Consider the following 27610-nt stretch of genomic DNA (forward strand, 5'->3'; position numbering starts at 1 on the left):
TGTCTCAGGGGCAAGAGGCGGCTGAATTGTATTGTCAGAAATTCAGAAAATGGTCTGTGTTGACTAAATGGAATAATGATGCTTTGGCGGCAATTTTCAGAAAGGGTCTTTCTGAATTTGTTAAAGAAATAAACACTTATCTCTGCTGAACTGGCAGCTAGGCAGGAGAGGCCAGGCAGAGATCCAATACTTCCAAAGAAACATTGACAACTGGCCAGGGCTAATGAATCCTGCACACTTAAATATCCCAGTCAGAACAGCAATTAGCAGATACACCTGGCCAGGACGGTGACTCGGAGACAACTGCATTCCCAGCTACAACCACTGGAGGGAACCCAAGAGCAGAATTCACAACAAGTATTATAGTAAATATACAAAATAAAAGGGGAGAAGCCAGTGCTGCTTATGGTCAGAACGCAATGCATAAAGTGCACATGCCAAGGCATTCTCATAATGGGGCAGTCCTACTCTACGTTTTTTATATTGATTGTGCCATTACGGCCTCATAAATGTATTAAAAGCAGGACCATATTGAATGCAAACTGTACCTGTAGCATTTCAGAATCACTGCCATGGCGCCAGAAAGACACATAATGGCACAGCGAATATAAAAATCGCAGAGTAGGACTGCCCCATTATGAGAATGCCTTGGCGTAGTGGGGTGGCTCAAAGAATTGATCAATTGTTTGCTAAATGTCACATTTTGATATACAGTTAGAAATTAATATGTGCATGTGCTCTTTATGTATTGCGTTCTGACCATAAGCAGCGCTGGCTTCTCACCTTTTATTTCAGTATTATAGTAGTTATACTCAGCAGTATTACAGTAATTTGCTTGTACATTTGTTGTGATCGGAGTTTTCCGTTAGCTGATATAACATATTTAGCTTTTTTATTTTTACGTCTTTTTTAGTTTGATCATCTGGACTCTGATTGGCTGGGAATGCCTCCGGTCCCGTCTGCGAGGTGTCTTTTTGGCCTTGGAGAATCTGAAAATTCTATCTACCTGATTGGTGGGAAAGAGCTGAAGGAAGGAGAACAGACTCTGGACTCTGTGTTGTGTTACGACAGACCGTGAGTTGTAATATTCACCTATGATAACTTTTTGTACTATATATATATATATATATATATATATATATATATATAGTGATCAGCCTAAATGAGTACGGCCATTGTAAAAGAAAGATTTTAATCAATATCTCACTGAACACTAGAACAGTTTGCAAATTTTTGACCAGACTGAGTTCCATAGAACATTTTTGTAACCTATAATACGACAGTAAGGTAAATAATGTAGCTTTTATTACAAAATGTTCAGTTTTGCTCACATTAGTTGATGCAAAAATGAGTGCACCCCACATTAAAAACTACTACATGTAGTATTGTGTAACTTCCAAGATGTGTAAGGACGGCACCGAGTCTTCTCGGCCTGGAATGAACAAGTTGGCGACATTGTAACATGGATCTTTCTCCGTTCATCAAGAAATGGATGTTGGATGGAGAGCAGTGACCACTTGTCTCTGCAGAACTCCATCATAGATGTTCTTCAAGAAAAAATCGTTGATATGTCGCCAACTTGTTCATTTTGTGCCTAGAAGACTTGGTGCCATCCAGCGTCGGACTGGAGCAGCTTGGGCCCACCAGAGAAAATCATTCTTGGGGCCCGCTATGTAGCTACATGGAAATAAATACAAGACCACCAATTGTGCGGTAAAACATGCTAATATCAGGGTATAATATAAGGTAGTACACGTCCTAATTATGTAGCAGGGGTTGGGGTAGCCTCCTCATAGAATATAAAGTAGCCCCCTCATAAAATATAATGCAGCCCTCATATAGTATAATGCAGCCCCCTCATAGAATATAATATTGCCCCCTCATAGGGTATAATCTAGCCCCCCCACAGAATATGCATATGGTATAATGCAGCCCCCCAGAATATAATGCAGCCCCACTCATAGGGTATAATGCAGTCCCCTCATAGGGTAAAATGCAGCCCCCCTCATAGGGTATAATGCAGCCCCTTCATAGGGTATAATGCAGCCCCTTCATAGGGTATAATGCAGCCCCCTCATAGGGTATAATGCAGCCTCCTCATAGGGTATAATACAGCCCCCCCTCATAGGGTATAATGCAGCCCCTTCATAGGGTATAATGAAGCCCTCTCATAGAGTTTAATGCAGCCCCTTCCACAGAATATAATGCAGCCCCACCCACAGAATATAATGTAGACCCTCAGAGTCTAATGCAGCCCCACTCATAGGGTATAATGCAGCCTCCTCATAGGGTATAATACAGCCCCCCCTCATAGGGTATAATGCAGCCCCTTCATAGGGTATAATGAAGCCCTCTCATAGAGTTTAATGCAGCCCCTTCCACAGAATATAATGCAGCCCCACCCACAGAATATAATGTAGACCCTCATAGAGTCTAATGCAGCCCCACTCATAGGGTATAATGCAGCCTCCTCATAGGGTATAATACAGCCCCCCCTCATAGGGTATAATGCAGCCCCTTCATAGGGTATAATGAAGCCCTCTCATAGAGTTTAATGCAGCCCCTTCCACAGAATATAATGCAGCCCCACCCACAGAATATAATGTAGACCCTCATAGAGTCTAATGCAGCCCCACTCATAAGGTATAATACAGTCCCCTCATAGGGTATAATGCAGCCCCCTCATAGGGTATAATGAAGCCCTCTCATAGAGTATAATGCAGCCCCTCCCACAGAATATAATGCAGCCCCACCCACAGAATATAATGTAGACCCTCAGAGTCTAATGCAGCCCCACTCATAGGGTATAATGCAGTCCCCTCATAGGGTATAATGCAGCCCCCCTCATAGGGTATAATGCAGCCCCCTCATAGGGTATAAGGAAGCCCTCTCATAGAGTATAATGCAGCCCCTCCCACAGAATATAATGTAGACCCTCATACTCTAATGCAGCCCCACATGGAATATAATGTAGCCCCCCAAAGAGAAAATATAATCCAGCTCCGCAGTTCGACAGTCTTATGGCCACCAGGACTCACTCACTGATGCCATCCTCACAAACCATGGGGGTTCTACACAATACTGGATGTAGTAGTATTTGATGTGGGGTGTACTCATTTGTTTGTATTCGTAGCTTTAATCTCTATAGCAGGGGGCCACAGTGCCATACTGAACCAATAACAAGAGCCGGTAGCTGGTAACAAGAGCTGTGAGCTGTATGATTACATAACCAAAACTATCACCGCATTGCATGAATGCAGCACCAGAATTATCATCAGTAGATGAATGCAGTGCCAGAACTACTGTCAGTACATGAATGCAGAATCAGAACCACCATCAGTACATAAAAGTAGAGCCAGAACCACTATCATTACATGAAAGCAGCACCACAACCACCAGCATGCATTATATGAATGCAGCACCAGAACTGCCATCAGTACACGAATGCAGTGTCAAAACCACTGTCAGTACATGAATGCAGCGTTTGAACCTCTGTCAGTACATGCAGGCAGTGCCAGAAACAATGTCAGTACGTAAATTCAGCACCAGTATCACCATCAGTACATGAATACAGCGCCAGAATCACTGTCAGTACATGAATGTAGCACCAGAAGCATCATCATTAAATGTGCCCCCACATTGCCCCTCTTGATTAGATTGGGGAACAGAAACCTGCAGTTCCAGCAAAGGTAATCGGTTTTTGACAACTATGAGAGACAATTACCTTTCACAACTGGTTCAGGACCGAACAAGAAGGGGGGCACTGCTAGACCTAATATTAACAAACAGGCCGGACCGCATAGCAAATATAAGGGTTGGGGGTCACTTGGGGAATAGTGATCACAAAATAATAAGTTTTCATGTATCCTTTAATAAGATGTGCAGTAGAGGGGTGACAAGGACACTAAACTTCAGGAGGGCAAATTTCCAACGGATGCGAGAGGATCTTGGTGCAATTAACTGGGACGATATCCTGAGACATAAAAATACACAAAGAAAATGGGAGACGTTTATTAGCATCCTGGATAGGACCTGTGCACAGTATATACCGTATGGGAATAAACATACTAGAAACAGGAGGAAACCAATATGGCTAAATAGAGCTGTAAGGGGCGCAATAAGTGACAAAAAGAAAGCATTTAGAGAATTAAAGGAAGTAGGTAGTGAGGAGGCATTAAATAAATACAAAAAATTAAATAAATTCTGTAAAAAGCAAATCAAGGCAGCAAAGATTGAGACAGAGAGACTCATTGCCAGAGAGAGTAAAAATAATCCCAAAAATATTCTTTAACTACATAAATAGTAAGAATCTAAAAAATGATAGTGTTGGCCCCCTTAAAAATGGTCTGGGTGAAATGGTGGATGAGGAAAAAGCCAATATGCTAAGGGTATGTTCACACGTTCAGGATTTCCATCCTTTTTTTTTCAGGACAGTTTTTTTAAAAAACTGCAGCTCTTGGCAGAAAACGCAGGTCCTTTTTTTGGTCCTTTTTTTGTCCTTTTTTGATGCGTTTTTTGATGCGTTTTTTGATGCGTTTTTTTATCCTTTTTTTATGCAGTTTTCTATGCAGAGACTGTGTGTTTCCTAGGAAGCTTTTTAGGGCTAAAATGGCTGAAAATACCCTAACCCTACCCCTAACCCTAACCCTACCCCTAACCCTAACCCTACCCCTAACCCTACCCCTACCCCTATTCTAACCTTAGTGAAAAAAAAAAAAAAAAAATTCTTAATCTTTTTATTGTCCCTACCAATGGGGGTGACAAAGTGGGGGGGGTGTCATTTACTATTTTTTTATTTTGATCACTGAGATAGGTTATATCTCAGTGATCAAAATGCACTTTGGAGCGAATCTGCCGGCCGGCAGATTCGGCGGGCGCACTGCGCATGCGCCCGCCATTTTGCAACATGGCGGCGCCCAGGGAGAAGACGGCCGGACGGACACCGGGACGCCGGGTAAGTATAAGGGGGGGAGATTAGGGCACGGGGGGGGCATCGGAGCACTGGGGGGGGCATCGGAGCACGGGGGGGGGGGCATCGGAGCACGGGGGGGCGGGATCGGAGCACGGGGGGGCAGCCACACTCCGCCCACGCACTTCCGCCCGCTCCCCCGCACTTCCTGCTGCAGCGGTTCTGCACATCAAATCGCAGTAAAACCCGCAGATATATTTTTGATCTGCGGGTTTTACTGCGATTTTGACCTCACAATGGAGGTCTATGGGTGCAGAACCGCTGCGGTTCAGGAAAAAGAAGTGACATGCTCCTTCTTTTTTGCCGCAGCTATTCTGCGCGGCTTTTTAAACGAAATTACGGACCATGTGCACAGCAGTGACTGTTTTCCATAGGGTTACATTGTTATGTACCCTGCATGGAAAACTGCTGCGGAACCGCAGCGGCAATACCGCTGCGGTTCCGCAGTAAAAAACGCACTGTGTGAACATGGCCTAAATGACTTTTTTTCATCAGTATTTACACAAGAAAATCCCATGGCAGACAAAATGGTCAGTGATAACAAAAACTCCCCATTAAATGTCACCTGCTTAACCCAGCAGGAAGTGCGGCGGCGTCTAAAAATCACTAAAACTGACAAATCTCCGGGCCCGGATGGGATACACCCCCGAGTACTGCAGGAATTAAGTACAGTCATTGATAGACCATTATTTTTAATCTTTAGAGACTCCATAATAACAGGGTCTGTGCCACAGGACTGGCGTATAGCAAATATGGTGCCAATATTCAAAAAGGGGACAAAAACTGAACTCGGAAATTATAGGCCAGTAAGCTTAACCTCTACTGTGGGTAAAATCCTGGAGGGCATTCTAAGGGACGCTATACTGGAGTATCTGAAGAGGAATAACCTCATGACCCAGTATCAGCACGGGTTTACTAGGGACCGTTCATGTCAGACTAATCTGATCAGTTTCTATGAATTGGTAAGTTCCGGACTGGACCAAGGGAACCCAGTGGATGTAGTGGATGTATATGGACTTTTCAAAAGCTTTTGATACAGTGCCGCACAAACGGTTGATACATAAAATGAGAATAATGGGGATAGGGGAAAATATGTGTAAGTGGGTTAAGAGCTGGCTCAGGGATAGGAAACAAAGGGTGGTTATTAATGGAGCACACTCGGACTGGGTAGCGGTTAGCAGTGGGGTACCACAGGGGTCAGTATTGGGCCCTCTTCTTTTTCACATATTTGTTAATGACCTTGTAGGGGGCATTCAGAGTAGAATTTCAATATTTGCAGATGACACTAAACTCTGCAGGGTAATCAATACAGAGGAGGACAATTTTATATTACAGGATGATTTATGTAAACTAGAAGCTTGGGCTGATAAATGGCAAATGAGCTTTAATGGGGATAAATGTAAGGTCATGCACTTGGGTAGAAGTAATAAGATGTATAATTATGTGCTTAATTCTAAAACTCTGGGCAAAACCGTCAATGAAAAAGACCTGGGTGTATGGGTGGATGACAAACTCATGTTCAGTGGCCAGTGTCAGGCAGCTGCTACAGAGGCAAATAAAATAATGGGATGCATTAAAAGAGGCATAGATGCTCATGAGGAGAATATAATTTTACCTCTATAAAAGTCACTAGTTCGACCACACTTAGAATACTGTGCACAGTTCTGGTCTCCGGTGTATAAGAAAGACATAGCTGAACTGGAGCGGGTGCAGAGAAGAGCGACCAAGGTTATTAGAGGACTGGGGGGTCTGCAATACCAAGATAGGTTATTACACTTGGGGCTATTTAGTTTGGAAAAACGAAGACTAAGGGGTGATCTTATGTTAATGTATAAATATATGAGGGGACAGTACAAAGACCTTTCTGATGATCGTTTTAATCATAGACCTGAAACAGGGACAAGGGGGCATCCTCTACGTCTGGAGGAAAGAAGGTTTAAGCATAATAACAGACGCGGATTCTTTACTGTAAGAGCAGTGAGACTATGGAGCTCTCTGCCATATGATGTTGTAATGAGTGATTCATTACTTAAATTTAAGAGGGGACTGGATACATTTCTGGAAAAGTATAATGTTACAGGGTATATACACTAGATTCCTTGATAGGGCGTTGATCCAGGGAACTAGTCTGATTGCCGTATGTGGAGTCGGGAAGGAATTTTTTTCCCCAGTGTGGAGCTTACTCTTTGCCACATGGGTTTTTTTTGCCTTCCTCTGGATCAACATGTTAGGGCATGTTAGGTTAGGCTATGGGGTGAACTAGATGGACTTAAAGGGACACTGTCACCTGAATTTGGAGGGAACAATCTTCAGCCATGGAGGCGGGTTTTTGTGTTTTTGATTCACCCTTTCCTTACCCTCTGGCTGCATGCTGGCTGCAATATTGGATTGAAGTTCATTCTCTGTCCTCCGTAGTACACGCCTGCGCAAGGCAAGATTGCACCTTGTGCAGACATGTACTACGGAGGACAGAGAATGAACTTCAATCCAATATTGCAGCCAGCATGCAGCCAGAGGGTAAGGAAAGGGTGAATCAAAAACACAAAAACCCCGCCTCCATGGCTGAAGATTGTTTCCTCCAAATTCAGGTGACAGTGTCCCTTTAAAGTCTTCCTTCAACCTTAATAACTATGTTACTATAAAATACCACCCTCACATAGTCCTTTTCCAAAATATCTCCCCAATTGTATAATATTTTATAAGAGTCATTCTCCAAAATATCCCCCCACACTGCACCTCAGTATAATATCTCCCCCACATAATAGCCCCTACACATACTGTTCCTTTCCATATCCCCCAAACTGCCTCCTTTCAAGTCCCGCTATCCCACAGTCCCTCGTTATACTTTGCCCTCTTTCACAATCCCCTCTAATTGCCTCCATAATGCCCCAAATTGTCACATTATGTGCCCTTATAGTAACACAACCCCCGTCCTCCCCGACCCCTTATCTAAAATAACATGCACAGCGTCGCAGTGTCTGAAAGACGCAAATACATTTGAATATAGGAAGAAGGAGCCGGCGCATCCCGGACAGCTCCGCGGGCAGCACAGCATCCCTCGGCGGCCCTCGGGCCCTATGTTGTGGGCTGAGCCGGGAGGTGGACAGTGGCCGCAGCCATATGCAGCCCCCCAGCTGAAGACCCGGCAAAGTAAAGCAGCAATTAAAGGAGCATTTATGGTTTGTTTCCGGTGGTGAAACTTTGTGTTAATTTTCGCTTTCCTCATTTTCAGGTCCTTTAAATGGGGCGAGTCGGACCCTTTACCTTACCAGGTGTACGGCCACGCTGTGGTTTCACATGAAAACCTTGTCTATGTAATCGGGGGAAAGGACGCCGACAAGTGAGTACGACATGTTGTATCCGTATTGAAGCCCCCATTAGTGAAGCCCCCATTAGTGAAGCCCTGACTTCTGCTGATGAGACGACTCATTGGAGTCTGGCGCTGCGGAGGGACATGATGTTGTAGATCAGAGAGGAGAAAAGTCGTGTCCTCTGATCTGGGGAAACACAGAGAATAATGGTGCAGGGGGGGGATGCAGCTGCAGGTTCTCTCCCTCTGACTGCACTGAGCCTGTCTGCTGTGAGGGGGGACAGGCCGCGGGAGAGCTCTGGACATAGCGCAGCCCCCCACCCCGAAGGCTGTGTCCAGACCCACAATCTGCGCTTACACACATTTCTGGAAGAGGATTGTCTCTATTTATGATGAATCTAATTTAGTTACAATCTTCTCCCCATGACAACACTTCCTGTCAATGGCCTTAGGTGGTTCATTGACCAACCTGAAATGATCCCGAACAGATCTTGTTTTACGTGAACTAGAAGAAGTGATCCGGCAGTCAGAGCACGGGAGCCGGAAGAGTTGTCATAGGGAAATGAACGAGTCCAACTGATGCAGGCATGTTTTATTTTTCTTAATATGTTAGAATTGTCTTTAATGTTTTTGTGACATTTTTATTTCCATGTCTCCGTGTAGAAAATGTCTGAACCGATTGTGTGTTTACAACCCCAAGAAGTTTGAGTGGAAGGATCTGGCCCCGATGAAGACGGCGCGGTCGTTGTTTGGGGCTGCGCTTCATAACGGAAAAATCTACATCGCTGCAGGCGTCACTGACACCGGCCTGACCAACACCATGGAAGTCTATGATATCAGAGCCAATAAGTGAGTCAATGTGGGGCTCTGGAGTGGGAGGGCACTGAAGGGTTAACTGAAGCATCCCCGGTGGTCCAGGGGACTAGTGTATGAATGTAAGCATCCCTCATGGTCTACGGGAGACTAAGATATAAAGGTGAGCATCCCTGGTGGTCTGGGGGACTAAGGTATAAATATAAGCATCACTGGGGGTCTGGGGGACTAAGATATAAATATAAGCATCACTGGGGGTCTGGGGGACTAAGGTATAAATATAAGCATCCCTGGTGGTCTAGGGGACTAAGGTATAAATATAAGCATCACTGGGGGTCTGGGGGACTAAGGTATAAATATAAGCATCACTGGGGGTCTGGGGGACTAAGTTATAAATATAAGCATCACTGGGGGTCTGGGGGACTAAGGTATAAATATACACATCCCTGGTGGTCTGGGGGACTAAGGTATAAATATAAGCATCACTGGGGGTCTAGGGACTAAGTTATAAATATAAGCATCACTGGGGGTCTGGGGGACTAAGGTATAAATATAAGCATCACTGGGGGTGTGGGGAACTAAGGTATAAATATAAGCATCACTGGGGGTCTAGGGAACTAAGCTATAAATATAAGAATCCCTGGTGGTCTAGGGGACTAAGGTATAAATATAATCACTCGGGGTCTAGGGACTAAGGTATAAATATAAGCATCACTGCAAATATCGATATTTGCAGATGATACAAAACTATGTAAAGCAGTTAATACAAGAGAAGATAGTATTCTGCTACAGATGGATCTGGATAAGTTGGAAACTTGGGCTGAAAGGTGGCAGATGAGGTTTAACAATGATAAATGTAAGGTTATACACATGGGAAGAAAGAATCAATGTCACCATTACACACTGAATGGGAAACCACTGGGTAAATCTGACAGGGAGAAGGACTTGGGGATCCTAGTTAATGATAAACTTACCTGGAGCAGCCAGTGCCAGGCAGCAGCTGCCAAGGCAAACAGGATCATGGGGTGCATTAAAAGAGGTCTGGATACACATGATGAGAGCATTATACTGCCTCTGTACAAATCCCTAGTTAGACCGCACATGGAGTACTGTGTCCAGTTTTGGGCACCGGTGCTCAGGAAGGATATAATGGAACTAGAGAGAGTACAAAGGAGGGCAACAAAATTAATAAAGGGGATGGGAGAACTACAATACCCAGATAGATTAGCGAAATTAGGATTATTTAGTCTAGAAAAAAGACGACTGAGGGGCGATCTAATAACCATGTATAAGTATATAAGGGGACAATACAAATATCTCGCTGAGGATCTGTTTATACCAAGGAAGGTGACGGGCACAAGGGGGCATTCTTTGCGTCTGGAGGAGAGAAGGTTTTTCCACCAACATAGAAGAGGATTCTTTACTGTTAGGGCAGTGAGAATCTGGAATTGCTTGCCTGAGGAGGTGGTGATGGCAAACTCAGTCGAGGGGTTCAAGAGAGGCCTGGATGTCTTCCTGGAGCAGAACAATATTGTATCATACAACTATTAGGTTCTGTAAAAGGATGTAGATCTGGGTATTTATTATGATGGAATATAGGCTGAACTGGATGGACAAATGTCTTTTTTCGGCCTTACTAACTATGTTACTATGTTACTATGTTACTATGGGGGTCTGGGGGACTAAGGTATAAATATAAGCATCACTGGGGGTCTGGGGGACTAAGGTATAAATATAAGCATCACTGTGGGTCTGGGGGACTAAGGTATAAATATAAGCATCACTGGGGGTCTGGGGAACTAAGGTATAAATATAAGCATCACTGGGGGTCTAGGGAACTAAGCTATAAATATAAGAATCCCTGGTGGTCTAGGGGACTAAGGTATGAATATAAGCATCACTGGGGGTCTGGGGGACTAAGGTATAAATATAAGCATCACTGGGGGTCTGGGGAACTAAGGTATAAATATAAGCATCACTGGGGGTCTAGGGAACTAAGCTATAAATATAAGAATCCCTGGTGGTCTAGGGGACTAAGGTATGAATATAATCATCACTCGGGGTCTAGGGACTAAGGTATAAATATAAGCATCACTGGGGGTCTGGGGGACTAAGGTATAAATATAAGCATCACTGTGGGTCTGGGGGACTAAGGTATAAATATAAGCATCACTGGGGGTCTGGGGGACTAAGGTATAAATATAAGCATCACTGGGGGTCTGGGGGACTAAGGTATAAATATAAGCATCACTGGGGGTCTGGGGGACTAAGGTATAAATATAAGCATCACTGGGGGTCTGGGGGACTAAGGTATAAATATAAGCATCACTGTGGGTCTGGGGGACTAAGGTATAAATATAAGCATCACTGGGGGTCTGGGGGACTAAGGTATAAATATAAGCATCACTGGGGGTCTGGGGGACTAAGGTAAAAATATAAGCATCACTGGGGGTCTGGGGAACTAAGGTATAAATATAAGCATCACTGGGGGTCTAGGGAACTAAGCTATAAATATAAGAATCCCTGGTGGTCTAGGGGACTAAGGTATAAATATAATAATCACTCGGGGTCTAGGGACTAAGGTATAAATATAAGCATCACTGGGGGTCAGGGGGACTAAGGTATAAATATACACATCCCTGGTGGTCTGGGGGACTAAGGTATAAATATAAGCATCACTGGGGGTCTGGGGGACTAAGGTATAAATATAAGCATCACTGGGGGTCTAGGGGACTAAGGTATAAATATAAGCATCACTGTGGGTCTGGGGGACTAAGGTATAAATATAAGCATCACTGGGGGTCTGGGGGACTAAGGTATAAATATAAGCATTACTGGGGGTCTGGGGGACTAAGGTATAAATATAAGCATCACTGGGGGTCTGGGGAACTAAGCTATAAATATAAGCATCACTGGGGGTCTGGGGGACTAAGGTATAAATATAAGCATCCCTGGGGGTCTAGGGGACTAAGGTATAAATATAAGCATCACTGGGGGTCTAGGGAACTAAGCTATAAATATAAGCATCACTGGGGGTCTAGGGAACTAAGCTATAAATATAATCATCACTGGGGGTCTAGGGGACTAAGGTATAAATATAAGCATCCCTGGTGGTCTAGGGGACTAAGGTATAAATATAAGCATCCCTGGTGGTCTGGGGGACTAAGGTATAAATATATGCATCACTGGGGGTCTAGGGAACTAAGCTATAAATATAAGCATCACTGGGGGTCTGGGGGACTAAGGTATAAATATAAGCATCACTGGGGGTGTGGGGGACTAAGGTATAAATATAAGCATCACTGGGGGTCTAGGGACTAAGGTATAAATATAAGCATCACTGGGGGTCTAGGGACTAAGGTATAAATACAAGCATCACTGGGGGTCTAGGGAACTAAGCTATAAATATAAGCATCACTGGGGGTGTGGGGGACTAAGGTATAAATATATGCATCCCTGGTGGTCTAGGGGACTAAGGTATAAATATAAGCATCACTGGGGGTCTAGGGACTAAGGTATAAATATAAGCATCACTGGGGGTCTGGGGGACTAAGCTATAAATATATGCATCACTGGGGGTGTGGGGGACTAAGGTATAAATATAATCATCACTGGGGGTCTGGGGGACTAAGCTATAAATATATGCATCACTGGGGGTGTGGGGGACTAAGGTATAAATATATGCATCACTGGGGGTCTAGGGGACTAAGGTATAAATTTAAGCATCCCTGGTGGTCTAGGGGACTATGCTATTGTCAAGGTGAAAATATATATTTTTATACACTTTTGTACTTTTATATTCTTATGCTGTGAAACAATAAGTTTTTCCCCTTTGCTTGCTGATGCAAATGTAACTGTATTTAAGATGGCTGCCAGTATTCATCTTTACCCTAGTTTTGTTCCTGCTAAGAAGCTAGTTTCGTTTCTGAAGCTAAAGTATCACTTCTGTTGAAATGGAAACTTGAGTGACGTGGAGATAGGAGGATCCACCAGATGATGTCAGAACCAACCAGAAAGACTGAATACTAGATATATTGCTTAAACCCCGCCTAAACCCGCCCATTGCACACCTTCCCCCAATGGACCATATAATGTTGTGTATCAGGAAATAAAGTCAGTTGTTGCTGTGACGTTGCCACTACGTGTGGAAGCATGAGCATGCACTGAGATTGAACCAGCCTTTGTCTGACTCATTCTTATCCGGTACCAATGCTCACATAATTTGATTTGGAATGACTGGTGAAGGAAGGGTATTGTCGTGACGACCCCGACATTATAAATATAAGAATCACTGTGGGTCTGGGGGACTAAGGTATAAATATAAGCATCACTGTGGGTCTGGGGGACTAAGGTATAAATATAAGAATCACTGTGGGTCTGGGGGACTAAGGTATAAATATAAGCATCACTGGGGGTCTGGGGGACTAAGGTATAAATATAAGCATCACTGTGGGTCTGGGGGACTAAGGTATAAATATAAGCATCACTGGGGGTCTGGGGGACTAAGGTATAAATATAAGCATCACTGGGGGTCTGGGGGACTAAGGTATAAATATAAGAATCACTGTGGGTCTGGGGGACTAAGGTATAAATATAAGCATCACTGGGGGTCTGGGGGACTAAGGTATAAATATAAGCATCACTGTGGGTCTGGGGGACTAAGGTATAAATATAAGCATCACTGGTGGTCTAGGGGACTAAGGTATAAATATAAGGATCACTGGGGGTCTGGGGGACTAAGGTATAAATATAAGCATCACTGTGGGTCTGGGGGACTAAGGTATAAATATAAGCATCACTGTGGGTCTGGGGGACTAAGGTATAAATATAAGCATCACTGTGGGTCTGGGGGACTAAGGTATAAATATAAGCATCACTGGTGGTCTGGGGAACTAAGGTATATATATAAGCATCCCTGGTGGTCTATGGACTAAGGTATAAATATAAGCATCACTGGGGGTCTGGGGGACTAAGGTATAAATATAAGAATCACTGTGGGTCTGGGGGACTAAGGTATAAATATAAGCATCACTGGTGGTCTGGGGAACTAAGGTATATATATAAGCATCCCTGGTGGTCTATGGACTAAGGTATAAATATAAGCATCACTGGGGGTCTGGGGGACTAAGGTATAAATATAAGAATCACTGTGGGTCTGGGGGACTAAGGTATAAATATAAGCATCACTGGGGGTCTGGGGGACTAAGGTATAAATATAAGCATCCCTGGGGGTCTGGGGGACTAAGGTATAAATATAAGCATCACTGTGGGTCTGGGGGACTAAGGTATATATATAAGCATCCCTGGGGGTCTGGGGGACTAAGGTATAAATATAAGCATCACTGGGGGGTCTGGGGGACTAAGGTATACATATAAGCATCACTGGGGGTCTGGGGGACTAAGGTATAAATATAAGCATCACTGGGGGTCTGGGGGACTAAGGTATAAATATAAGCATCCCTGGTGGTCTGGGGAACTAAGGTATAAATATAAGCATCACTGTGGGTCTGGGGGACTAAGGTATAAATATAAGCATCACTGTGGGTCTGGGGGACTAAGGTATAAATATAAGCATCACTGGGGGTCTGGGGGACTAAGGTATAAATATAATCATCACTGTGGGTCTGGGGGACTAAGGTATAAATATAAGCATCACTGGGGGTCTGGGGGACTAAGGTATAAATATAAGCATCACTGGGGGTCTGGGGGACTAAGGTATAAATATAAGCATCCCTGGTGGTCTGGGGGACTAAGGTATACATATAAGCATCACTGGGGGTCTGGGGGACTAAGGTATAAATATAAGCATCACTGGGGGTCTGGGGGACTAAGGTATACATATAAGCATCACTGGGGGTCTGGGGGACTAAGGTATAAATATAAGCATCACTGTGGGTCTGGGGGACTAAGGTATAAATATAAGCATCACTGGGGGTCTAGGGACTAAGGTATAAATATAAGCATCACTGGGGGTCTGGGGGACTAAGGTATAAATATAAGCATCACTGTGGGTCTGGGGGACTAAGGTATAAATATAAGCATCCCTGGTGGTCTGGGGAACTAAGGTATAAATATAAGCATCACTGGGGGTCTGGGGGACTAAGGTATAAATATAAGCATCACTGGGGGTCTGGGGGACTAAGGTATACATATAAGCATCACTGGGGGTGTGGGGGACTAAGGTATAAATATAAGCATCCCTGGTGGTCTAGGGAACTAAGCTATAAATATAAGCATCACTGGGGGTCTGGGGGACTAAGGTATAAATATAAGCATCACTGGGGGTCTGGGGGACTAAGGTATACATATAAGCATCACTGGGGGTCTGGGGGACTAAGGTATAAATATAAGCATCCCTGGTGGTCTAGGGAACTAAGCTATAAATATAAGCATCACTGGGGGTCTGGGGGACTAAGGTATAAATATAAGCATCACTGGGGGTCTGGGGAACTAAGGTATATATATAAGCATCACTGTGGGTCTGGGGGACTAAGGTATAAATATAAGCATCCCTGGTGGTCTAGGGAACTAAGCTATAAATATAAGCATCACTGGGGGTCTGGGGGACTAAGGTATAAATATAAGCATCCCTGGTGGTCTGGGGGACTAAGCTATAAATATAAGCATCACTGGGGGTCTGGGGGACTAAGGTATAAATATAAGCATCCCTGGTGGTCTAGGGCAATGAGGTGTTAGGCTCAGCACCTGTTATGTTTGGAATGTGACATGTTCGGACCAGCATCCCTTCTGGTCTTAGGCAGTCAGGTAATATCTTCAGCGTCCCTTGGGTCTACGACGGTGAGAGGTTTTCGGCAGTCAGGGTGGACACCGGCTTCACATGACGGCTCCGGGCTGAATGAGCCCAGGGCATGTGAGTTTTGGTTTTGGTGGGACAACGATCATCGTGTTCACTTATCTGTCACTATGTTTCCCTGTAAATTTCTGTGATTTCGTTCAATCTAAATAATTTCTTCTGTTCCAGATGGGAAGATTTCACCGAGTTCTCGCAGGAGCGCAGCTCGCTCAGCCTGGTCAGCATGGACGGGACGCTGTTCGCCATAGGAGGATTCGCCACAGTGGAGAATGAAAGTGGAGAACTCGTCCCGACAGAACTGAACGATATCTGGAGGTGAGAATGTGAAAAATAACCTGCCTCTAACAGCCGGTATAACCTGGGCATCTCCTGTATATGATTATATATGTACAGCCGGTATAACCTGGGCATCTCCTGTATATAATTATACATGTACAGCCGGTATAACCTGGGCATCTCCTGTATATGATTATACATGTACAGCCGGTATAACCTGGGCATCTCCTGTATATGATTATATATGTACAGCCGGTATAACCTGGGCATCTCCTGTATATAATTATATATAACTAGATTATAATGGAACTAGAGAGAGTACAAAGGAGGGCAACAAAATTAATAAAGGGGATGGGAGAACTACAATACCCAGATAGATTAGCGAAATTAGGATTATTTAGTCTAGAAAAAAGACGACTGAGGGGCGATCTAATAACCATGTATAAGTATATAAGGGGACAATACAAATATCTCGCTGAGGATCTGTTTATACCAAGGAAGGTGACGGGCACAAGGGGGCATTCTCTGCGTCTGGAGGATAGAAGGTTTTTCCACCAACATAGAAGAGGATTCTTTACTGTTAGGGCAGTGAGAATCTGGAATTGCTTGCCTGAGGAGGTGGTGATGGCGAACTCAGTCGAGGGGTTCAAGAGAGGCCTGGATGTCTTCCTGGAGCAGAACAATATTGTATCATACAATTATTAGGTTCTGTAGAAGGACGTAGATCTGGGTATTTATTATGATGGAATATAGGCTGAACTGGATGGACAAATGTCTTTTTTCGGCCTTACTAACTATGTTACTATGTTACTATGTTACTATGTACAGCCGGTATAACCTGGGCATCTCCTGTATATAATTATATATGTACAGCCGGTATAACCTGGGCATCTCCTGTATATAATTATACATGTACAGCCGGTATAACCTGGGCATCTCCTGTATATAATTATACATGTACAGCTGGTATAACCTGGGCATCTCCTGTATATAACTATGTATGTACAGCCGGTATAACCTGGGCATCTCCTGCGTATAACTATACATGTACAGCCGGTATAAACTGGGCATCTCCTGTATATGATTATATATGTACAGCCGATATAACCTGGGCATCTCCTGTATATAATTATATGTACAGCCGGTATAACCTGGGGATCTCCTGTATATATGTACAGCCGGTATAACCTGGGCATCTCCTGTATATAATTATATGTACAGCCGGTATAACCTGGGCATCTCCTGTATATATGTACAGCCGGTATAACCTGGGGATCTCCTGTATATATGTACAGCCGGTATAACCTGGGCATCTCCTGTATATGACTATATATGTACAGCCGGTATAACCTGGGCATCTCCTGTATACAATTATACATGTACAGCCGGTATAACCTGGGCATCTCCTGTATATAATTATATATGTACAGCCGGTATAACCTGGGCATCTCCTGTATATAATTATATATGTACAGCCGGTATAACCTGGGCATCTCCTGTATATAATTATATATGTACAGCCAATATAACCTGGGCATCTCCTGCGTATAATTATACATGTACAGCCGGTATAACCTGGGCATCTCCTGTATATAACTATACATGTACAGCTGGTATAACCTGGGCATCTACTGCGTATAATTAAACATGTACAGCTGGTATAACCTGGGCATCTCCTGTGTATAATTATACATGTACAGCCGGTATAACCTGGGCATCTCCTGTATATAATTATACATGTACAGCCGGTATAACCTGGGCATCTCCTGTATATAACTATACATGTACAGCCGGTATAACCTGGGCATCTCCTGTATACAATTATACATGTACAGCCGGTATAACCTGGGCATCTCCTGTATATAATTATATATGTACAGCCGGTATAACCTGGGCATCTCCTGTATATAATTATATATGTACAGCCGGTATAACCTGGGCATCTCCTGTATATAATTATATATGTACAGCCAATATAACCTGGGCATCTCCTGCGTATAATTATACATGTACAGCCGGTATAACCTGGGCATCTCCTGTATATAACTATACATGTACAGCTGGTATAACCTGGGCATCTACTGCGTATAATTAAACATGTACAGCTGGTATAACCTGGGCATCTCCTGTGTATAATTATACATGTACAGCCGGTATAACCTGGGCATCTCCTGTATATAATTATACATGTACAGCCGGTATAACCTGGGCATCTCCTGTATATAACTATACATGTACAGCCGGTATAACCTGGGCATCTCCTGTATACAATTATACATGTACAGCCGGTATAACCTGGGCATCTCCTGTATATAATTATATATGTACAGCCGGTATAACCTGGGCATCTCCTGTATATAATTATATATGTACAGCCGGTATAACCTGGGCATCTCCTGTATATAATTATATATGTACAGCCAATATAACCTGGGCATCTCCTGCGTATAATTATACATGTACAGCCGGTATAACCTGGGCATCTCCTGTATATAACTATACATGTACAGCCGGTATAACCTGGGCATCTACTGCGTATAATTAAACATGTACAGCCGGTATAACCTGAGCATCTCCTGTATATAATTATATATGTACAGCCGGTATAACCAGGGCATCTCCTGTATATAATTATATGTACAGCCGGTATAACCTGGGCATCTCCTGTATATAATTATATGTACAGCCGGTATAACCTGGGGATCTCCTGTATATACAGGTCCTTCTCAAAAAATTAGCATATAGTGTTAAATTTCATTATTTACCATAATGTAATGATTACAATTAAACTTTCATATATTATAGATTCATTATCCACCAACTGAAATTTGTCAGGTCTTTTATTGTTTTAATACTGATGATTTTGGCATACAACTCCTGATAACCCAAAAAACCTGTCTCAATAAATTAGCATATCAAGAAAAGGTTCTCTAAACGACCTATTACCCTAATCTTCTGAATCAACTAATTAACTCTAAACACATGCAAAAGATACCTGAGGCTTTTATAAACTCCCTGCCTGGTTCATTACTCAAAACCCCCATCATGGGTAAGACTAGCGACCTGACAGATGTCAAGAAGGCCATCATTGACACCCTCAAGCAAGAGGGTAAGACCCAGAAAGAAATTTCTCAACAAATAGGCTGTTCCCAGAGTGCTGTATCAAGGCACCTCAATGGTAAGTCTGTTGGAAGGAAACAATGTGGCAGAAAACGCTGTACAACGAGAAGAGGAGACCGGACCCTGAGGAAGATTGTGGAGAAGGACCGATTCCAGACCTTGGGGAACCTGAGGAAGCAGTGGACTGAGTCTGGTGTGGAAACATCCAGAGCCACCGTGCACAGGCGTGTGCAGGAAATGGGCTACAGGTGCCGCATTCCCCAGGTAAAGCCACTTTTGAACCATAAACAGCGGCAGAGGCGCCTGACCTGGGCTACAGAGAAGCAGCACTGGACTGTTGCTAAGTGGTCCCAAGTACTTTTTTCTGATGAAAGCAAATTTTGCATGTCATTCGGAAATCAAGGTGCCAGAGTCTGGAGGAAGACTGGGGAGAAGGAAATGCCAAAATGCCTGAAGTCCAGTGTCAAGTACCCACAGTCAGTGATGGTGTGGGGTGCCATGTCAGCTGCTGGTGTTGGTCCACTGTGTTTCATCAAGGGCAGGGTCAATGCAGCTAGCTATCAGGAGATTTTGGAGCACTTCATGCTTCCATCGGCTGAAATGCTTTATGGTGATGAAGATTTCATTTTTCAGCACGACCTGGCACCTGCTCACAGTGCCAAAACCACTGGTAAATGGTTTACTGACCATGGTATTACTGTGCTCAATTGGCCTGCCAACTCTCCTGACCTGAACCCCATAGAGAATCTGTGGGATATTGTGAAGAGAAAGTTGAGAGACGCAAGACCCAACACTCTGGATGAGCTTAAGGCCGCTATTGAAGCATCCTGGGCCTCCATAACATCTCAGCAGTGTCACAGGCTGATTGCCTCCATGCCACGCCGCATTGAAGCAGTCATTTCTGCCAAAGGATTCCCCACCAAGTATTGAGTGCATAACTGAACATTATTATTTGTTGGTTTTTTTGTTTGTTATTAAAAAACACTTTTATTTGATTGGATGGGTGAAATATGCTAATTTATTGAGACAGGTTTTTTGGGTTATCAGGAGTTGTATGCCAAAATCATCAGTATTAAAACAATAAAAGACCTGACAAATTTCAGTTGGTGGATAATGAATCTATAATATATGAAAGTTTAATTGTAATCATTACATTATGGTAAATAATGAAATTTAACACTATATGCTAATTTTTTGAGAAGGACCTGTATGTACAGCCGGTATAACCTGGGCATCTCCTGTATATAATTATATGTACAGCCGGTATAACCTGGGCATCTCCTGTATACAATTATACATGTACAGCCGGTATAACCTGGGCATCTCCTGTATATAATTATATATGTACAGCCGGTATAACCTGGGCATCTCCTGTATATAATTATATGTACAGCCGGTATAACCTGGGCATCTCCTGTATATAATTATATATGTACAGCCGGTATAACCTGGGCATCTCCTGTATATAATTATATGTACAACCGGTATAACCTGGGCATCTCCTGTATACAATTATACATGTACAGCCGGTATAACCTGGGCATCTCCTGTATATAATTATATATGTACAGCCGGTATAACCTGGGCATCTCCTGTATATAATTATATGTACAGCCGGTATAACCTGGGCATCTCCTGTATATAATTATATATGTACAGCCGGTATAACCTGGGCATCTCCTGTATATAATTATATATGTACAGCCGGTATAACCTGGGCATCTCCTGTATATAATTATATGTACAGCCGGTATAACCTGGGCATCTCCTGTATATAATTATATATGTACAGCCGGTATAACCTGGGCATCTCCTGTATATAATTATATATGTACAGCCGGTATAACCTGGGCATCTCCTGTATATAATTATATATGTACAGCCGGTATAACCTGGACATTTTCTAATTTTTTTATTTTTAGACACAATGAGGATGAGAAGTGGGAAGGAATCCTCAGGGAGATCCGTTATGCCTCCGGAGCGACATTCCTGCCTGTTCGTCTCAATACACTTCGTCTGACAAAGATGTGAATCCGCACAGGGCCGGAGGGTCAGACATAATGTCCTGTATGACGTCTTGTACACAGAAGTGATGGAAAAGATAATGAAGCAGAGAAATGAAAGTGAAGAGGAACAGGGGACATAAAAGGGACAGAAATATCCATTTCCTTTCTTATTCTACAGTTTGCCCGTTTCCAGATTGTGCAGAATCTGCACCAATGATCTGCAGAAAGACGGCGAGAACATTAGTGACCGCGGCTTCTCCCTCCTGCACCAGTCACTGCCTGAAAATACAAAGATGCCGAGTGCTGAACAGAATGTGAAGACGGAACCTGAAGACGGAACGTGACTTCCTCATTTTGTGTTAATTATAAGAAACATTTTCACTAAAATCCTTGTGCGGTTTTCTAACACCTGTTGTTTTATCGGGGGAATTTTGATAAATTTGAATTTAAACATTTTTCTGCAAAAAAAAAAAAATTCTAATAAAAATTCTAACATTTATATTTCTACTGTTGTCATAAACTGAAGGAGAATCTTTTCTTTCCTCATAGACGGGGCAGTGATAAATACACGATCTTCTAATAATCACTTTTGTTGTGATTAACTACTTCAAAGCCAGACACATTTAAAAGGCTCAGGTTGAAGGTTGAATCAGGGGATGATTCTTTACAGTTGATGGAAATAACCCCTTTAAATGCATGTATTTTTGTATTTTGAAATAAAAAGCTATTCTTGCATTTGGGTTTTTATTAGGAATGTTGCTCCTTTGTTTGGCTGCACTTTGCTGGCTGTAGAATGAGTTAACCAAGAATCCATTAACGCGTTTGAAACTTTTTTTGTCTGAGTTAACCCTTGAAGTGGCCATAAATCTACTGAATCTCAGAAGGAGCTCACTAATGGACGCTCAGTTCACTCATTCTTCAGCCAGCAGTAGCCAGGGCAAATGGGGTAAAAAATTGTAATTAAACCAAACTGCCCAAATAAATTGCCACCCCGTAAGAGTCCATATCTAGTAATGACATAAAGGACTGTCAATAAAAAAAAAGTCACTTGCAACAAAATTTCAAATGTATATTTTTTTTTATTTTGTCAAAGAACTTTTATAGCTACTTGAAAAGGAGAGAACATTTGTTTTTTTTTTATTACTTTTTCAGATTGGCAATAAGGTTCCGATTCCCCACACTGTTCGCCGGCGGAAGTTTGTTCTCTGGACATAGAGTCGATATCACTAACACTTTCTACAGATACGTCGCGGATCTGCTACCTCTTCTAAATGTCCGTCCATATATTCGCACGAGAAGACATAAAGCCGTAATGTCCGATAATACAGTGAATGATAAAGTGAGGGCAAAAATAAAGAAAAAAGTTCTGTAAGGGGGGAAATATTGACAAAATGTCTCTTTTCCACCAGATTTAAGTGTTGCTGAGTTTTTTGGAGGAAGTTGAAAGCAAAAACGTGACCCCATAAAGGGCTCCTCCCAAACTTACGCCCCGAAACGGCACTGGAATTTTGCTTGATGTCTTCTTGTCCATAAGTCACGATGCTGTGAAAACATTTTGCACCCACCCAGACTGCACTGGGCAAGGCATGATGAAGCTGCATAGGATAGGACGACCTGGGGCGTGTATACTATCGCATCTACCCTTTAGTCCTAAAGGATACAGGACAGATCTCCGCAGTGTCCAGGAAGAAAACTATGGCGGCTGTTCCCATTATTATTTTCCTTAGCGAAACCTTAATTTTTTTTCATGAAAGAAAAAAATAAAATAATAAAAAGTCAAAAAACAAAGCAACGAACAGAACTTCTTCATGGTAGCAAAAGGCAGAAACATAGAAGAAGGGAGACACAGCTTTCCGGACGTGGAATCTCGCCAACACGGCATCAATACTTAATGTGAAAAAAATATAATATTTTCATCTGCCAAATACAATAGTGCAATAGACATCAGAGCTCTCCGAGAATTACCAGCCCCCCACCCGGCTTCATGGGGGACAAAAATTAGATTTTTTTGTAATTTAAAGAACGCTTTCCTCTTTGATTCATTTTGACCAGGTGCTGTCACGGGAAGTAAAAATAATAATTTACCCAAATAATAGTATCAAAACAAGAACATATGGCATTCGGACCCCACTGATCTCCAGAATAAAGGGGTCGCAGTCCTACTTGATACTGCTAATCCTTTAGCACCCAATTTACCTACATAGAAGTTCTTGCAAGATTTCAGAAAGGTTGGGGGTCCTGTGGTTTAGACCTTCACCTCTTAAAGAATGGCAACCCCTCCCCCCATATTGCAGCAGTGGGATCCCGGGCTAGGTTCCCATTGCGTTAATGGGACCACGCTAACGGACAGCGTTGCACGGCGAAATTAACGCCGTGCAACGCGTCCGTTAGCGCGCCCATTAACAGCAATGGGGACGCGCATCACTAGCGCGTGCCATTTTCGGCACGCGCTAGCGATGTGCCGGTGTTTTGTGGCGCGCCGCGGACGCTGCTTGCAGCGTCCGAGGCACGCCCGCGGTCCGTTCACCGCTCGCGCAGATCGGAGGTCTGCGAGAGCGGGGACGTTTAACGCGACCCCTTTATATCACATTGCGTTAGCGCAATCCGCTAGCGCTAGGCGCTAAACGGATTGCCCTAACGCAATCTGAACCTAGTGTCCAACCAGGGGCAACAGCTACAGTGGGGAAATAAGTATTTGACCCCTTGCTGATTTTGTAAGTTTGCCCACTGACAAAGACATGAACAGTCTATAATTTTAAGGGTAGGTTAATTTTAACATTGAGAGATAGAATATCAAAAATAAAATCCAGAAAATCACATTATATAAATTTGCATTTTGCAGTGAGAAATAAGTATTTGATCCCCTACCAACCATTAAGAGTTCTGGCTCCTACAGACCAGTTAGACGCTCCTAATCAACTTGTTACCTGCATTAAATACAGCTGTCTTACATAGTCACCTTTATAAAAAAGACTCCTGTCCACAGAACCAATTAATGAGTCAGACTCTAACCTCTACAACATGGGCAAGACCAAAGAGCTTTATAAGGATGTCAGGGACAAGATCATAGACCTGAACAAAGCTGGAATGGGCTACAAAGACATAAGTAAGATGCTGGGTGAGAAGGAGACAACTGTTGGTGCAATTGTAAGAAAATGGAAGAAATACAAAATGACTGTGAATCGACAACGATCTGGGGCACTGTGCAAAATCTCACCTCGTGGGGTATCCTTGATCATGAGGAAGGGTGTTGTGAATTCTGTTGTCAAGCTCCCTCCTGTGGTCATGAGTGGTACTTCGGCTGGTTCTGTCCATGGGCTTCCTCTGGTGGTGGTGAGTGGGGCTGCGGCTTCTGAGTTTCCTTCCACAGGTGACGAGGTTAATTCATTAGCTGGCTGCTCTATTTAACTCCACTTAGATCATTGCTCCATGCCACCTGTCAATGTTCTAGTATTGGTCTAGTTTGCTCCTGGATCGTTCTGGTGACCTGTCTTCTCCAGCAGAAGCTAAGTTCCTGCTTGTTTTTCACTTGTTTGCAATTTTTCTGTCCAGCTTGCTATTTTGATTTTTGTCTTGCTTGCTGGAAGCTCTGGGATGCAGAGTGGCGCCTCCGCACCGTGAGTCGGTGCGGAGGGTCTTTTTGCGCACTCTGCGTGGTTTTTTGTAGTTTTTGTGCTGACCGCAAAGTTACCTTTCCTATCCTCTGTCTGTTCAGTAAGTCGGGCCTCTCTTTGCTAAAATCTATTTCATCTCTGTGTTTGTGATTTTCATCTTAACTCACAGTCATTATATGTGGGGGGCTGCCTTTTCCTTTGTGGAATTTCTCTGAGGCAAGGTAGGCTTTATTTTTCTATCTTTAGGGCTAGCTAGTTCTGAGGCTGTGACGAGTTGCATAGGGAGCATTAGGAGCAATCCACGGCTATTTCTAGTGTGTGTGATAGGATTAGGGATTGCGGTCAGCAGAGTTCCCACTTCCCAGAGCTTGTCCTGTATTATTGTAACTATCAGGTCTTTCCTTGTGCTCTTAACCACCAGGTCCATTATTGTCCTAACCACCAAGTCATAACAGAAGGGGAGAGATCAGCCTAAAACTACACGGCGCCGTAAACGTTTAAAATCCTGCAGTGTCCACAAGGTCCCCCTGCTCCAGAAGACACATGTGCAGGCCCACCTGAAATTTGCCAATGAACACCTGATTGATTTCTGTGAGTGATCGAGAGAAGGTGCTGTGGTCAGATGAGGCAAAAATTTAGCTGTTTGGCATTAACTCAACTCGCCGTGTTTGGAAGAAGAGAAATGCTGCCTATGACCCAAAGAACACCATCCCCACTGTCAAGCATGGAGGTGGAAACATTATGTTTTGGGGTGTTTCTCTGTTAAGGGCACAGGACTACTTCACTGCATCAATGGGAGAATGGATGGAGCCATGTACCGTAAAATCCTGAGTGACAACCTCCTTCCCTCCGCCAGGACATTAAAAATGGGTCGCAGCTGGGTCTTCCAGCAAAACAATGACCCAAAACATACAGCCAAGGCAACAAAGCGGCTCAAAAAGAAGCACATTAAGGTCATGCAGTGGCCTAGCCAGTCTCCAGACCTCAATCCCATAGAAAACTTATGGAGGGAGTTGAAGTTCCGAGTTGCCAAGCGACAGTCCCAAAGTCTTAATGATGTAGAGATGATCTGCAAAGAGGAGTGGAGCAAAATTACTCCTGACATGTGCGCAAACCTCATCATCAACTGCAAAAAATGTCTGACTGCTGTGCTTGTCAACAAGGGTTTTGCCACCAAGTATTAAGTCTTGTTTGCCAGAGGAATCAAATACTTATTTTTCACTGCAAAATGCAAACACATTTATATAATTTATACAATGTGATTTTTGGATTTTATTTTTGATATTCTATCTCTCAATGTTAAAATTAACCTGCCCTTAAAATTATAGACTGTTCATGTCTTTGTCAGTGGGCAAACTTACAAAATCAGCAAGGGGTCAAATACTAATTTCCCCCCTGGCAGCCTAGACAATGTATTCACAGGTTGATTTGCAATCGTGAGCCCCAATAGAAACAGGGGGCCGATGTGAGTAATGACGCTAGTGATACACGAGGGGAGCGCGGAGAAAGAATTTGCATTGCACAATAAAGAAGTTCTTAGGTTTATCGAGAAGGACGGCGCCCATTTTAACAAATCTACACCTGTCATTGTCTCAGCAGACCACGTGAAAAAGGAAAAAAAAAAAGATAGTTACATACATACAGTACCTCTAAATGCCTGTAGGCGGTGTAGTGTGCTTAATCTACGGGCAGCAATTTTGGACCACAATATCAGCAAAAAACTTAGAAGTTAAAGGTGAATGAACAATGAATGAACAGAAAAAAATCATAATATGACAAAGTCACAAATTAATTTAGAAGAAGGCAGGAAGTTTGGAACTCTGGTTATGGCAGGATCCATACCTGTCCGTATTGTAGGCACCACATTTAGCCCCCAACCTCGGGTTCTACAAAGCTGAACACATGTCTCCATAGAACAGTGATGGAAGTTTGGCAGATCGAGGGTGGAGGCCAACATGTGAGTATTACAGACGTGTGAATCCTGCCCTTTAAAGTGACATGTGACAAACACACCGTGGCGATTCCTGTGGAGAGGGTCTCATTAAAAATGTAATTGAAAAACACAATGTCCTTCTTACCCAAGCCGCCACATTATAAAGGCTCTAGACACAAAAAAAACGGCAAAACAAAGTAATGTGAAACTGAAAGGCCTGAACACTTATCTCGTGCTTTCGGGTCGGCTGTATTCGGGTCTTACCGACATCTAACCAACATTTGGACCTATCATGACTACACTCGTAATGCCACCTACAATGTCTTTTCACACACACAAAAAATAATTATATTATGTAAAGTTCAGTTTGCTCATTATTACACCAAATTAAGTTATTATAAAGCCTTTGTCTTTCAATAAGTCTTCAGGATACCAGTAAGGATGTTGGGAGACACCAAAAAGGTCTACATGGAGTGAATGATGGTAATGTTATTAAGGAAATGAGAATTCCTACTTAAAGACGACTTGTCACTTGCTCAAAAAATTGAGTTACAAAAGTTTGTAAAAATCCCTGAGTTTCCCCGATTCTGCAGCTTTTTTCCATTTTGCGCTGCGTCGCTCCATTGCAGGGATATTCACATTTTTTTAATGGAGCACAGTATGTGAAATCTCTTCTTGCAGTCCATCTGGGCATTTCTTCAGAGTCTTCTCCGGGAGGTGTGTGCTTTAACCCCTCCCTCCCAGACCTTGCTGAT

The 27610-nt window shown here is 43.2% G+C and overlaps 1 protein-coding gene across 1 annotated transcript in view; it reads left to right on the forward strand.

Annotated features, from left to right (window-relative positions):
* Positions 1–22360, forward strand: part of KLHL40 (kelch like family member 40) — a 56595-nt gene extending 34235 nt beyond the window's left edge. Inside the window, exons 2-6 of the mRNA XM_069729265.1 lie at positions 914–1074; positions 8202–8309; positions 8943–9128; positions 16075–16221; positions 21225–22360. Of these exons, the coding sequence (XP_069585366.1) occupies positions 914–1074; positions 8202–8309; positions 8943–9128; positions 16075–16221; positions 21225–21333 (711 nt within the window). The 3' untranslated portion in view covers positions 21334–22360. The remainder of the gene's footprint in view (positions 1–913; positions 1075–8201; positions 8310–8942; positions 9129–16074; positions 16222–21224) is intronic.
* The last annotated feature ends 5250 nt before the right edge of the window (positions 22361–27610 follow it).

This window comes from Ranitomeya imitator, chromosome 6, assembly GCF_032444005.1.
Source record: "Ranitomeya imitator isolate aRanImi1 chromosome 6, aRanImi1.pri, whole genome shotgun sequence".
NCBI classification, from domain to species: domain Eukaryota; kingdom Metazoa; phylum Chordata; class Amphibia; order Anura; family Dendrobatidae; genus Ranitomeya; species Ranitomeya imitator.